The 13,598-nt window shown below is 60.6% G+C and overlaps 1 protein-coding gene across 6 annotated transcripts in view; it reads left to right on the forward strand.

Moving 5' to 3' along the window:
* LOC101954178 (H-2 class I histocompatibility antigen, Q9 alpha chain-like) overlaps positions 1-13,279 on the forward strand; it is a 65,382-nt gene extending 52,103 nt beyond the window's left edge. For 5 of the 6 annotated variants that reach the window (XM_065563973.1, XM_065563978.1, XM_065563976.1 and 2 more), the window contains 7 exons: positions 9,007-9,282; positions 9,833-10,108; positions 10,307-10,396; positions 10,992-11,024; positions 11,359-11,382; positions 11,922-11,954; positions 12,391-13,279. In XM_065563973.1, coding sequence (XP_065420045.1) covers positions 9,007-9,282; positions 9,833-10,108; positions 10,307-10,396; positions 10,992-11,024; positions 11,359-11,382; positions 11,922-11,954; positions 12,391-12,395 — 737 coding nt within the window. In that variant the 3' untranslated portion in view covers positions 12,396-13,279. The remainder of the gene's footprint in view (positions 1-9,006; positions 9,283-9,832; positions 10,109-10,306; positions 10,397-10,991; positions 11,025-11,358; positions 11,383-11,921; positions 11,955-12,390) is intronic. The other variant, XM_065563974.1, reaches the window with a different exon arrangement.
* Positions 13,280-13,598: the final 319 nt, after the last annotated feature.

The raw sequence follows: 13,598 nt of genomic DNA on the forward strand, positions 1-13,598 counted from the left end.
CCAGCGTGTCCGAGCTCGGCGTGGTCGAGGAATGAGACGTGACGAGCGACACAGGGACGAGCTGGCTCAGGCGCCGGGGATCCTGCACCCAGACGTGCTCCTGTTCCTAGCAAGGGAATTTCCAGTCTCACTGAGAGACCCGTTTGCCTCTCACCCAAGCTGCAGGGGCCCCTCCGTTCCCAGCTGAAAGAGGGTCCCAGGGCTAGAGGCACAGAGGGCATCTCCTGGGGTGGTCAGTCGGCCCCTGTACGCCTGCCCGCAGCGACCCAGAGCTAACGGTGATCAGTTTATGAATGGGATCATGGCGGGACTGCCTGTGACGGCAGGGACAGGACTCCAGGACCCAGGAGCTCCCCTCGTCCCATGTCCTGTCTCTCCAGGGGATCTGGAGGGGGAGGGCACCGGCGATGTCAGCAGCTCCCTCTTGGCCAAGGGGGCCCTGGTTCCCCGATCCCAGCGTGGCTCAGTCTGACCCCATTGTCCCCCTTTAGAACAGAATCTGCTGTCCCAGGGACTGCTCTGTTCCCCAGAGCCAGCACACACCATACTGACAGCCTGGCCTTTGAGCGGCCTCGTGTGATGCTCATGTGGCGTCATCTCCTCTTCGCTGGCATCCAGGAAACTTCCCACAGGATCTGCCTGATCTAGAACCGGGGGCTGTCCCAGCCGTGCTGCGGGAGACGGAGCTTCTCTGCTTCTTCGCCGGCTCCAATGCAGCCCTGGGAATTCCTACAGGGGGTCGGACCCGGGGCTTGGGAGTCTCAGTGTCCCATCGAGTGGCTGCTCTCCCCGGGCAGGCAGAGGGTCTCTGTACTGGGGTATCCAGCGTTTCCTCCCAGCTGCATCCCTGCTTCATCCTCCTCGGGCTAGTTGAGCGCCGGCATGGGACCTTCTCACCCTGACTCAGGGCCCCTTTGAGCCCCTTGGGACGACATTCCAGAATTTCCTCTCTGGCAAGGAGGCCTCCCTCGTAGCCCTCCCCTCCCCTGGTTGCCCTCCCCTCCACCCAGGGGTGTAGGAACTTGCGGCCTTATCCCTTAAGGATTCGCCTGCACGTTCTTCAAGGTGTGCTGCACACGTCCATTCTGACGTAGGTGTGTGCGCGCCCGGGCACCGCGGCTGGAATTTGTTCCCCTAGTGATACCCGTCAGGTCGGCTCTGGTACCCCCTGGTGCCGCGCGCTCACAGCGCGAGTATAGAGGCTCTGCAAAGCCCACGTCCTTCAGTTCCTTCTTACCACCCGTGGTGGCTGCTGGAACTTCCCTCCTCGCTTCAGCCAGTTTTACTAGTGGTTTTCTCTGGTTTCATCGTGTATGTCGTTAGTTGGACGTCGGTTTTAGTAGTGCGAGTACTTGGACACCTCTCCAGTGGCTGGACAGGCTGTGCACTCCCCGGGCCGGGGCACGCCTCGCTCACCGGGCTTCAAGCCCTGCTCTTCCTGCAGCAAATCCCTGCCAACGAGCGACCCGCACTTGAGTTGTCTCAGGTCTTGGGGGCAGCTCACAGGAAGAGTCGCTGTCAGATCTGCAGGGAATTGAAACCCCCACCCAGACAGATCGGGCGGCGGGACCCAAAGTTCTCCTGATGGAGGCAGGATTGAGGCCGGCGTTGGAGCCGAGATCGGACTTGGCACCGAGCAGCTCCGCGTCGGTGCGGCGCGCACCTCCCGCCAGTCGGGGCTTGTGGCACCGCCCGTCTTCGCCGGTGCCCCAGGACAGGCACCGCAGGCACCGAGTCAAGAGCTGCTCCCTGGTACCGAAAGGGGCCAGGCAAGGAGACCGGGACAGTGCGAGTTCCTCGCCAGCACCGCTGCACCCACCGCTAAAGACACCCAAGCCGGCCCCGTGTACCTTGCCAAGGGACGCACCGCCCTCCTGCAGGCAGAGTACCAGACACTTTGTGGTACCATCTACCCCGGGGGCGAACGCGGCAGCTAGGGACCTGCTGACGCTGCCGGTACCAGGGTCCCTGGACGTCCAGGACTCGGCATCGCCAGCATCATTGGGTGGCAAAGAGCCCTCACCCGGCCATAGAACGGCACCGAGCCCGCTTTCCAGGGGAAACCCACTCTGGTCACTTCGCCCGGGGTGTCCCCATGGCACCGGGAGTGTCGGCACTGCCATGGTCTCCTCGCTCCTCCTCTTCCTCGGAGTTGGACGTGGGGACCTATTATTCACACCGTCAGGACCATCCACGCTGTTCTCGGTGGCCATTTTACACAGCAAGGACATCTAGTGTGATGGGGCCCCGAACACTGGGACCAGGGGGGCCGACAGCCATGCAGGGGCCTTTCTGGAACCCGCAGGGGTTTCCCCCGGCTCAGGGCACCGGCTCCATGCGCTCTTACTCAGTGGCCTCAGAGAGTAGAGCCCCTCCGGTACCTCACTGAGACACCAGCCCCGAATCCCGGTGCCTGTCCCAGTACCAAGCAACTGAAGCAGGTTCCCCACTCAGAGGAGAGAGCAGAGACCGTACCGGCTTTACCCACCTTCTCCTCTTCGCCAGAGGTACCCCCCACACATACACAGGATGAGCACAAAGCCCACCAGGACTTATCGAAGTGAGTGGCTCAAATTTGGGCGTCTAGGGGGATGTGGTGAAAGAATCGCTCAGGCCTTCCCGGATGGCTGGGCGGCAGCAGGCCCCTCCGGAGTCGCTCGCCCCCTACGTGAAGTGATCACGGAGCCCAGTGAGGCTCTGGCAGAATCCAGCCTCCCTCCCTCCTTAGCGAATGGAGCAGGAGTATTTTGTACCTGCCAAGGACTGAGAATTTTTATTCTCACCCCCCCCCCCCCCGAGTCCTTAGTGGTGGCATCTGTCGATGAAAGGGACCATCAAGGTCAAACGGGGGCCACAGCAAACGCAAAGGATCCCCAAAAGTTGGCCTTGTTCGGGAGGAAACCCCCTCGCCGGGGGGATTGCAGCTCCGCGTAGCGACCCGGCATGCCTGGCTGGGTTGCTCTGATTTTAACAGGTGGGAAGCGATGCAGAAATGGAAGGACCTGCTCCCCCAGGGCGCCCGGCCGGAGTTCCCTGCCCTTGTGCAGGAAGGGAGAGCAGTGGCCTGGGCCTCCCTGCAGGCAGCCCTGGATGTCGCGGGTTCTGCGGGCAGGTCAGTGCCCACGGCTGTCACCATGCGCAGGAGCTCGTGGTTACAATCTTCGGGATTTCCCCGGGACGTGCAGCAGACGACCCAGGACCTCCCATTCGAAGGTTCCTCGCTCTGTTCAGAGGAGACAGGTGCTAAGGCAGCGCTGAAATCCCTGGGCCTGCACGTGCCCGCACGAGCTAGAAGGCGCTGTAGGCCCCAGCAATACGGGCGATGCTGTTCTCAAACGCCCAGACACCACCAGCGGGGGAGACTGAACAAGGGGTTTGGGCGCAGGCCCCCTCCACCCTCCTCCTCCCCGGGGCCATCCCAGTCGGCTCCTCCTCATTTTCGGCACCTCGAAGCTCTCATTTTGACGAGGCGCTCGAGGACAACATACCAGTCCCTCCACACCAGGATCCAGTCACCCCTGTATCTTCCAACCGTCCTGTTCCTCAGTGCCTGGAAACACATTTACCTCGGAGCGCTGGGTCCTAAACACAGTGGAAACCGGGAATAGCCTCCAAATTTTGTCTACCCCACCTTCCCTCCCACCCTCCCCGTCCATCTTAAGGGACCCTTCTCACAAGCGTCGGTTGGAGCAGGAGCTACAATCCCTACTTCGGATGGGAGCCGTGGGAGAGGTTCTGCACCTACTAATGGGAAAGGGGCTCTATTCCCATTACTTCCTCGTCTCCAAAGCCAGGGGAGGTCTCAGACCAATCCTAGACCTGCACCGGCTCAACTGCTCTCTCAGAAAGTGGAAGTTCCGCATGGTCTCCTTGGCCTCCATCGTCCTGTGGCTGGATCCAGGGGTTGGTAGCCGCCCTCGGCTTGAAAGATGCATATTCTACATATCAATTTTCCAAGGCCACAGAAGGTGTCCAAGATTTGTGGTAAACCAAACCCATTACCAATTCCTGGCCCTGCCATTTGGTCTATCGTCTGCCCCGAGAGTCTTCACCAAGTGTATGGCAGTAGTAGGGGCCTTTCTGAGAAATAGAATAACATGGACTCTATCTCGATGATTGGCTAATCAGGTTGGTCCCGAGCGCAGGTGAAGCCCGACATTGACTTCATACAATCCATCTTCCAGGCTTTGGGTCTGCTGATTAAACATGCAGAAGTCAACACTTTTTCCTGTGCAAAGAATAGAGTTTGTTGGGGCAGTTCTTGACTCGCCCCAGGACCCAGCCCTTTTAGAACTGGTTGTCCCGCGCAGTTCTAAAAGGGCTTTTAAATTTAACAACCTGCAAAGCTCCAGCAGCGCCCCGCGCCCGGTCCCAACTCAACTCTGCTTCCTCCCCTGAATGCGGGAAGCCTGGGAGGGCTGAGAAGGGTGGCTTTGCGCAGGTGAGGGGGAGAGAGAGAAGCGAGGAGGGCTCCTCGTCCCCGGCGGTGCGGCCCCTGCTCCGGCTCCTGCTGAGCGGTGTGGCCCAGTCCCGGCTCCAGCTCTGGTGGTGCAGCGTGGCTCTCGCCGCTTGCCCGACTCCAACCTCGGCCAGGTGCCCTGGCCCTGGCCCTGGCTTCGGTCCCGGCCGGGCAGCGCGTGCCCCGGCCCTGGCTTCGGTGGCTCCCCAGCAGCTTGGCCTGGCTCCAGCTGGGCGCCCTGGCTCTGCCTCAGGTCCTGGCCGGGCAGCACGGCCCGGCTCTGGTCCCCGGCCCCGACTCCGGCTGGCTGGGCAGCATGACTCCGACTCCGGCCGGGTACCCCCAGCCGAGCGGCCCCGGCCTAGCCCGGTGCCCCCGGCCCGGCCTCCAGTGCTGTATGGGGGCAGGGAACAGGGAGGGGGTGTTGGATAAAGGGCAGGGGAGTTCAGAGGGGTGGGGATGGGTGGATAGGGATCGGGGCGGTCAGAGGGCAGGGAACAGGGGCATTGAATGGGGCAAGGGTCCTGGGGGGCCAGTCAGGAAGAAGCAGGGGTTGGATGGGGTGGCGGGGGGCAGTCAGGGGCAGGGGTTCAAGCAGCAGTCGGGGACAGAGAGAAGGGGTGGTTGGATGGGGCAGAGGTCCCGGGGGGGCATGAAGGAACGTGGGGGGGTTGGATGGGGCAGGAGTCCCAGGGGCGGGGGCGGACCACGACCCCCTCGTGGGGTGAGGAGGAGGGAACTGGTTGTTAATTTTTTAGCAGCTCATCACTGACCTGAGCACCCCGGCTGTTGTTCTGTCGGACCCTCCCTGGTGGCTCCTTGCTGTGGGAATCCCCTGGGGTACGGGGCTGTGCCCGTGTAGCTGGGAGTGTAAAGAGGAAAACGTGTCCTGGCAGAGTAACCATTTCCTTTCTCTGAGTCACAGGGTCTGCGACCCGACCCCCCTGTTTGGAGCATTTCTCTGCTTGCTGGTTCCTCTATAGCAGGAATTCACCGTTTATTTCTGTAATACCTACAGCCTCATTCCCAACTCTTGGCTCACAGGGGCCGGTGTCCTGGGCCATGCGGGAAGCTGTCTCTGCAGGCCGGCTCTGTGGGTAGTTGGCCAGACCCTCTCCAAGCGGGTCTGGTTCCAGCGTCCTCATCCATTAATTCTGTGCCTCTCTGTGTCCTGTCTGCGCTGAGCTGTCCCTGCCCCCAGCTGCCTCCGTATCCCGGCCATGCCATGCTCAGCCAGCCCCAGCTCAGGCTGTTGCCTTGCAGGGCAGGAGACTCTGCTCCCAACTTAGTGGGGGGGAGGGTGGGGGGCGGGGGGATGACCCAGGATGGCAGTGTGTTGAGGGGAGCTGGGTTGGGGGGACCGAGGGAGCTGGGGTGGGGAAGACACAGAAGGTGCAGAGGAGGCTGGTGCTGATGCTGTCTGTGACAGAGCAGGCAGGGGATGGAGGGGGCTGGGGAGATGGGGGCAGAGGGAGCAGTTGCAGAAGCAGGCTGGTGGAAGGGGCTGTTGTAGGGTGGCAGAGGGGGTACATAGGGTGCAGGGCCAGGAGGGCATCGAGGGGGGAACCCAGAGCTGGGGGGCAGTGCAGGGCAGGGGCTGGAGGAGAGACTCTCCTGGGTGGTGTGGTAGAAATTCCTGTCTGTTCCAGCTGAGGAATAAGGAGAGACGGATACAGCTAGTCAAGCAAGGAGCCCCGGGACGGGCGATCCGTTTATTTCAATTGCAATTGGGTTCGAGCTCATAAGTCAGCAAGAACAAAGAAAACACTTACACCAAAGCATTATATGCAGTTGACTATGATAATCCATTGCTCTATGATTGGCCAAAATTTGCCATCATTACCATACATAATTAGCAAGTTACATGTATCTGCCCCTCTTGTGACTATTGTTATCTACTTGCCCCCTCCTCCTTGTTATTTTGCAAACCAAGCAGTTAGGTATCTACAGGACGCAGGCACAGAAAGTTCCATTGTCTGCAGGTTTGGAGTTTGGCTACATTTCCTCTCGAAGGAACTTCCTGAGTTAAGACTATCCATATCTGATGCAGCATGTATCTCCCTTCTACTTTCTCCCGTGTGTATGTGACAAATTTGCCCCCTGGCAGTTAAGTAGAATAATTTTATATCAGTGGGAATCAACGGGGAGCAGACACCAAAAGGCAGGAGGGCATGGTCAGGAGGAGAGCCCCGGGGGGTGGGGAGAGCCTGGGGAGGAAAGCGAGGAGGGGACCCCCAGTGCCTGGAGGGGGAGAGAGGGGGCCGTTCTAGCTAGTTCATCCCCCTGCTGCCATGGCCCCAGGGCTGTGAGATGTGCCGTGTTGTGGGGGAACCCAGGCAGCCTGTGCAGCTTTTGGGGTTCGTGTGCAGATGGGGGTTAATTGTGTCCAACCTGCGCTGAGCTCAGGCCAGTGCCGGCTGCGGGGACGTTTACTGGGGTCGCTTCCCCCCCCCTCCCCCCCCCCCCCAGCAGGCACTGAACTGCTGTTACTGGCTTGGCCTGAACCCCCCACAGTGACCTGTGGGGGTGGGGGGCTGGCTGGACACTGTACAGGGGCCTGATTCGTGGGGGAGGGCTCAGCTCTCCCTGGGCATTGGGCCCTTTTCAGTATCCCCGGCTGGGCCTCTCCCCCAACTTGCCTGTCATTGGTGTACATGCAGCCCCTCTACACTGTGGTTTTCTCTGTGTGGGATGGGGGCGTGTGAGGGTTTCTGGGACCCGGGATGGGCTGTTCTCATAACCCTCACTGCACCAACGGCTTCCTGCTTCCGTTTGCTGAGCCAGTCGCCCTCCCTGCCCCCAGCTTCTCTTTCCTTCCCCCATGTTCCTCCTCTCCTGACAGCCTAGGGTACAGCCATGTACCAAGGACAGCCCTGCTTTGGGTTCCCGGCAAACCCTGGCACGTGGGGCCACCTTAGCCAAGGGCAGCATCTCTGCTGTCTGCCCGGCTGTAGGGAAATGGGAGCCATCTTAGCACAGGGCGTTCTGCGGCTCCAGCCCTGGGAGCAGTGGGAGACAGCAGCCAGTCTGAAAAGGAGCAAAACCACCGGAGTTTGCTCCTGTGTGACCCTGGGTCATGGTCACGCCCCAGAGCGCTGGAGAGCACCTGGAGCTGTGCTCTAGAAACTGGAACAAGTGGATAATGGGAACATCGGGCACTTGTGGGGTGGGGGCGCTGCTGGATGGGGTCAGTGTGAACGGGGCAGGGGCAGAGGGACCATGTGCGGTTGCTCCAGCCAGAGCAGGGTTAAGGGTGGGGGCCCTGTTCCCTCTCCCCATGGGGGGCTCCCCTGACAACCCCTCTGGCTGCAGCCAAAGTGTGTTGGGCTCCCTCCAAAGAGCAGGGGATGGGGGGACTGGCCCCCAGAGCAGGTGGGGCATTGGGCTGGTCAGAGGAGCAATGAGCACAGCGTGAGGGGACAAGGGATGGGAGCAATGCCAGTGGGGGGGGGGGGGCTTTCCTCTGCCACAGCCAGAGCCCCCCCTGCACTGGGAACCCCCCGCCACCAACTGGTGGGTACATGTGGGGCTGTGAGAGCTCTGGTGGGCTGAGGGGACCCCAGGATGGCCAGGCTGCAGACAGCTCGCAGTAGGGGGGTGCAGTGGGGCCCACTCACCTCTCATGAGCGCCCCTGCTGGCCAGGTGTGTGCATGCTTTTTCCAACTATGCATTGATTTGCGGCAACCCCTGCCAGCAGTTAACCTTCTTGCGCAGGTTGTCAGTGACTCACCCCCTGTCCGAGTCTCAGTCTGTGTGTGAATCACACGGAAAATAGACCCCTTCTGGGGTACACCGTCCAACAGGGCCTAGCACTGTACCCTGCTTACAGTCCCTCCTGGGCTCATTCAGGTATTGTCCCCTGCTCTGGTGTGGAGCAGTGCCCCCCACGGCTTCCTCCCTGGGGCCCCAGCTCAGCCACTGCTTATAGTTCAGCTGCCTTCGGGGGGCAGGGGGGATAACAAAGCTTAACAATTAGTGACTCTTCTGGGTTTTCAGCACCCTCTGGGCTCCTTCCTCAGAGTTTTAGCCATCCCCTGAGACTGAGAGGAGTGACCCAGGCCCCCCACCCACTATTCCAGGTCCCGACTCAGGAACCCTACAAGTAGCAGCCACCTGCTGCTTTCCTTTAACTGTCTGCTACTGCATTTCCCTGGGCCACTTCGCCACAGCCCCAGGACTTTCCCTGCAGCCTGGCTCTAGCCAGCCCTGATCTGCCCAGCCCTGCAGCCAGCCAGGAGCCCCGTCCTTGCTCCTCTGGCTCCAGCCAGCAACTGAACTCCTCTGCCCAGGGGCTCCTTTTTTTAATGATCCTGCTGGTCCCTGATTGGCTGCTCCCTGCAGCTTCTCTAGGCAGCTTGGAGGACTCACCTCTACTGCTCTTTTCCTGGGGCAGGGGGTGGTAGGCCCAGGAGGCTTCCAGCAGAGGGTCTCAGGGCTGGTGCCCCCATCACAGGGCGGCTGGGGGTGTTAGAGAATCTCTAGCAGTAGCTGCTCCCTGTGGCTCAAATCATGACCCAGCCCTGGGCCCCGGCTCCATGTGTTTCAGGATTTCACACTATCCAAGCGATGTACGGCTGTGAGCTCCGGGGTGATGGCTCCATCGGGGGGTTTTACCAGGATGCGTATGATGGGCGCGACTTCATCAGCTTCGATAAGGACCAGGAGACCTGGGTGGCGGCAGATGTCGGGGCTCAGATCACCAAACGGAAGTGGGATGCTGACAGGATCAACACTCAGCAGTGGAAGGCCTACCTGGAGGGGACCTGCATCGAGTGGCTGGGGAAGTACCTGGAGTATGGGAAGGAGACGCTGCAGAGGAGAGGTGAGGGGGGCACGTCAGACCCCGGGGGTCACTGAACGGGGTGTATCCCCACTGCAGAGATCGCTCCCCCACGTCCATCATGCTGAGCGTTGTCCCTGGCAGGATGTTTCTGTCCCCACATTGGGCAAGGCCCCAGCGTTGTTGCAGGAGCCGCCGTTCGTCTCCCTGTCACGTCCCGTCGTGCCCTGCTCAGACTCACCCAGCTGAGCAGAGCCCCTCGGGGTGTCTGTGCCCTGGCTATGGGCCACGTGTATCCGAATCAGACGTGAGAGCGCGGCTGCACCAGGTCCCGTCCCTCTGGCCAGGGACGGGGCAGTGCTGTCCCCTGCGGTGCATGGCCAGGGTCAGGGCGCTGCCGGCTCCGGCTGGAAGGGAGAGCAGTCTGTGGTCACTGGGCTGATAGGGGCGGTGAGGGACTCACCTGTCGGGTCTCCCAGTGCAGGGGGCTGAGCCGGTGCCTCCCACAGGGGTTCCAGCCCCCTCGGCTGCTGCGGCCCCGGGGGCTCCAGCTCAGGGAGTTCCCTCTAACTCCGTGTCTCCCTCCCCCCAGAGCCACCGCGGGTGCACGTGAGCGACCGGCCGAGCCGGGAGGGGCTCACCACCCTCTCCTGCCGGGTCCACGGCTTCTACCCGCGGAGCGTGGCCGTCGTGTGGCTGAAGAAGGGGGTGGCCGTGCCGCAGGAGACGCTCCAGTGGGGGGTGCTTCCCAGCGGGGACGGGACCTACCAGACCCGGGCCACCATCGAGATCGACCCCAGCAGTGAGACCGATTATACCTGCTGCGTGGAGCACCCCAGCCTGGCGCAGGATCTGAGAGTGCCCTGGGGTAAGGGGGGACTGGCCTTGCGATGGGAGGAGAGAGTTTGCGGCGGGGTTATGGGGCACTAATGGAGGGTGGGTGATTGACCCCTATAATGGGGGGGATTTCCGGGGGGAGACACGGGACACCAGTGCGGTGACTCACCCCTGTAACAGGGGAAGAGAGTTTGAGGTTTCCTTGCTCACTGGTCTGTTCCCGTTTCAGGGCTCAAGCCCAACGTGATGCTGATCGTGGGTATCGTTATTGGGGTTCTCGTGCTGGTCGCTGCCATCGCTGGAGCCGTTGTCTTCCTCAGTAAGTGCCAGGTGGGGCGCCGATGCGCTGTCTGTGCCAGGCAATGGTGACATGCCCATCACCCTAGTGCCTGGGCTGGGAGAGTGCTGACCTGCTCTGGACTGGCTGGGCCCCTGCACCCACCCCGACAGCCCCCGGCATCAGTGCTGTGTGGCTGCCCCGCTCTGCTGCTGGGCCCAGAGCTGCCATATGGGGAACAAAGGGGCAGTTTGCTCTGGGCCCCCCAAGCCACAGAAGTTGGGTGGTGCTGAGCTGGCACATGGAGTCACAGCCCCACACCTGAGTCTGTGCTGTGACCCCGTGCGCCAGGTCACAGGGCCCAGAGTGGGGAGCCAGGCCCCCGAGGCAGGATCAGTGTGGGGCAGGATCACCCTTGGAATGGTGGGGGGCCTTTGCCCCAGGCCCCCAAAACTCTGGTTCTAGCTGGGCCGGAGCCACCAGCCTGAAACCCAGGGAGGAAAACGGTTCATACAGAGCCTGTCACCCTGCCCCGGGGATGGGCCGGGCCCCTGGGTTCTGGGCCATGGGCACAGATCAGAGCCGGTTCCTGCCCCGGGAGCAGCCACACTCACTGCAATCTGCCTTGTCTCTGCAGGGAAGAAGAGAGACGGCTACAAAGCGGCTGCAGGTAAGTGCTGAGCCCTCCCCGCCCCCCCATCCCTGTCGCTGTGTGACCCGGTACGTGGCAGCCTGGGGCCAGTACCCGGAGACCTCCCCTCGCCCCCCATGGCCTCTCGGAGGCTGGGGAGCTGCAGCAGCGGGACGGGCCAGTGACAGTCCTGGCCAGTGACCCTGGGTGCTCTGTGTAGGACGCCCATCACCGTGGTGTCTGGGCACAACAGCAGAACAGCAGCACCTGGGTCAGTCACTGGGGCGTGTACGTGTATAACGCGTGTGGGGCGGGGAGAACAGGGACCCTGCGTTCCGCCAGACACTGACCTCAGCTTCCTTCTCCCTCACAGCTCACGACGGCTCCGCCAGCTCCGGTATGTGACATGCGGGTGACGCTAGCCCAGGGGACGTGCTGCTCTCGCTGAGGCCTCGGGGGGAGGCACAGGACGTGTTAACGCACCCCAGGGTCCCTCTGGCCAGATGTGGCCCTGGTGGCATCTGGCCTGTGTCTAACTGCCTACCCCGCACCCCTCCACTGTGGCTGGGAGCTGGGTTTGGCGCCGATGGGACGTGTTGTACACTGAGCGGGGGTGTAGGAGCCTCAGCCCCACTGATTTCAATGGGGTTTGGGCTCCTGAGTCACTAAGGTGCTTCTGAGAGTCCCACCCCCGTATGTCCAAGACCCCAGTGGTGGGGTGGCTCAGGGATCTTAGCCCCGGGGAGCAGTGACCAGCCCTAACTCCCGCTGGCTCGCCCTGCGCCATCCCTCGCCCCAGGGCAAAGTGCAGCCACTCGGCTGGGGCAGCGTCACCCCCCCTTGCAGCAGGGTAAACGTCGACACAAGGGGCTGGGCAGGAATCGGGGCCAGAGACGCTAACACCCCCCGTCTCCTTCTCCTTCTCCTCCTTCCCAGGAAGCAACCAGGGATCGGACACCTGTGTCAAGGGTAAGTGAGGGGGAGACCAGCCGGGGGGGAGATCCCTGCCCAGAGTCCCCCAGGCCCTGCCCCTCTGACCAGCCAGCCGTGGGGAGCCCTGCCCCTGATCTCCCTGCAGTGGGGGTGCTGAGTGCGGGGGCAGGTCTGCATCTCCCATCTGCAGGGAGGGGTTCCAGGCCGCAGGGACTCCGGGAGGGGGTCGGGGTGTCCCTGGCTCTAGGGGAAGGGGCCGGGATGTGTCACAGATGCTGCGCTGGCGGCCGGGAGCAGTGATTGCTGTAGCTCAGTGGGACGGTGAACGGCTTCACGGTCTCCTCCCCCTCGGTGCGGGGTGTGGCGCCAGTCAGAGCTTTATCTGAGTGCCAGGTGGGCCCAGTACCGTGCCTGGCACTGCTGTGTCTGCTCACCCCGACCCAGCGCTGACTGTCCCTGTCTCATTCTGCAGCGTAACGGAGCCCGTCGGCCCCTGCTGGGGGAATCCCAGACCGAGGAGAGAGACCGGAGCAGATTGGGCTCCTGGGAATGCAACAGCTCATCAGCACCTTCCGCCTTCTGCTTAAAGCCCTTTGCCTCGATTGTACCCGAGCTAAACGCCCAGCAAATACAGCTTTCATTTAACACTTGAAATCTCCATGGCTGTAGTTTGGCTGAGATTATTGGGGTCGCTTATTGTTTGATTTCTACAGCACTATCTTGGTTTTGAAAAAATTAAAACTTGAATCTGTGAGGAACTTGTTTGTATAGTAAAAAGAACAAGGGTTGGCTGGACTGAATTGTTAGCATAGTGCAGTACAGAGCATGTACCGTGCTGTTTGCTTTGATTGTAACTTAGCCCGTTTTCTGTTTCTGAGGTGATTAAGATATTATTATTTTTGCTGCTGCAGCTTTCTTTGTAATGGGATAAATCCTGCTGTCAGGGCACTGGTCACTCCAGTGTAAGGCCTTGTCTACATTGCGATTTGCACTGGTGTAACCATAAAGGTGTGAGTTTAAAGTGGGCTAGTTAAATCCCTGTGTGGACACACTTCCTGTGCTGTAAGAGGTGGGGTTTTGTTTGTTTGTTTTTTAATTTAAACTGATTCCCAAGTGACTTAAGCAATACCAAAAAAAGTCACCTCTTCTACCAGAATCAGTGTCCCTTAACTGATCTGGTGCACGTTTGTGTAGACAAAGCCTAAGCTGGTGCTGATTCTGCTTCCAAATGGGTTGATTTTGTGTGTGACGGATGTAAAAAAATTTTTTGCTTAAGGTTTTTAAAACGTTTTTAAATAGTAGCATTGTAAATCTCTTGTCAATTTTCATGTGGACACAATAAACGAAGGTGTTGGGTTTTACACTCTCTCTCCTCAGCCTGTTTGGAGGATTCTTCTTCGAGATGTGTTGCTCAGGTGTATTCCACAGTAGGTGTGAGTGCTCGCCACGTGCACTGGTGCCGGAAGTTTTTCCCTCAGCAGTACCTGTAGGGGGAGCGCTGCTGTGACCCCTGGAGTGGTGCCTCTGTAGCGTGCTATAAGGGGAGTTGCGCGCTCCCCCCACCCTCAGTTCCTTCTTGCCGTCATTGACAGTGCATCGGAACTACTTGCTCGAGGTTTGCTGCAGCTTGTCCCAAATCTCGTCGTCGTTCAGTAGGACCTGATTCGGTTAGTTTGTTAA

This window comes from Chrysemys picta, chromosome 12 (genome assembly GCF_011386835.1).
Source record: "Chrysemys picta bellii isolate R12L10 chromosome 12, ASM1138683v2, whole genome shotgun sequence".
Taxonomy (NCBI): domain Eukaryota; kingdom Metazoa; phylum Chordata; order Testudines; family Emydidae; genus Chrysemys; species Chrysemys picta.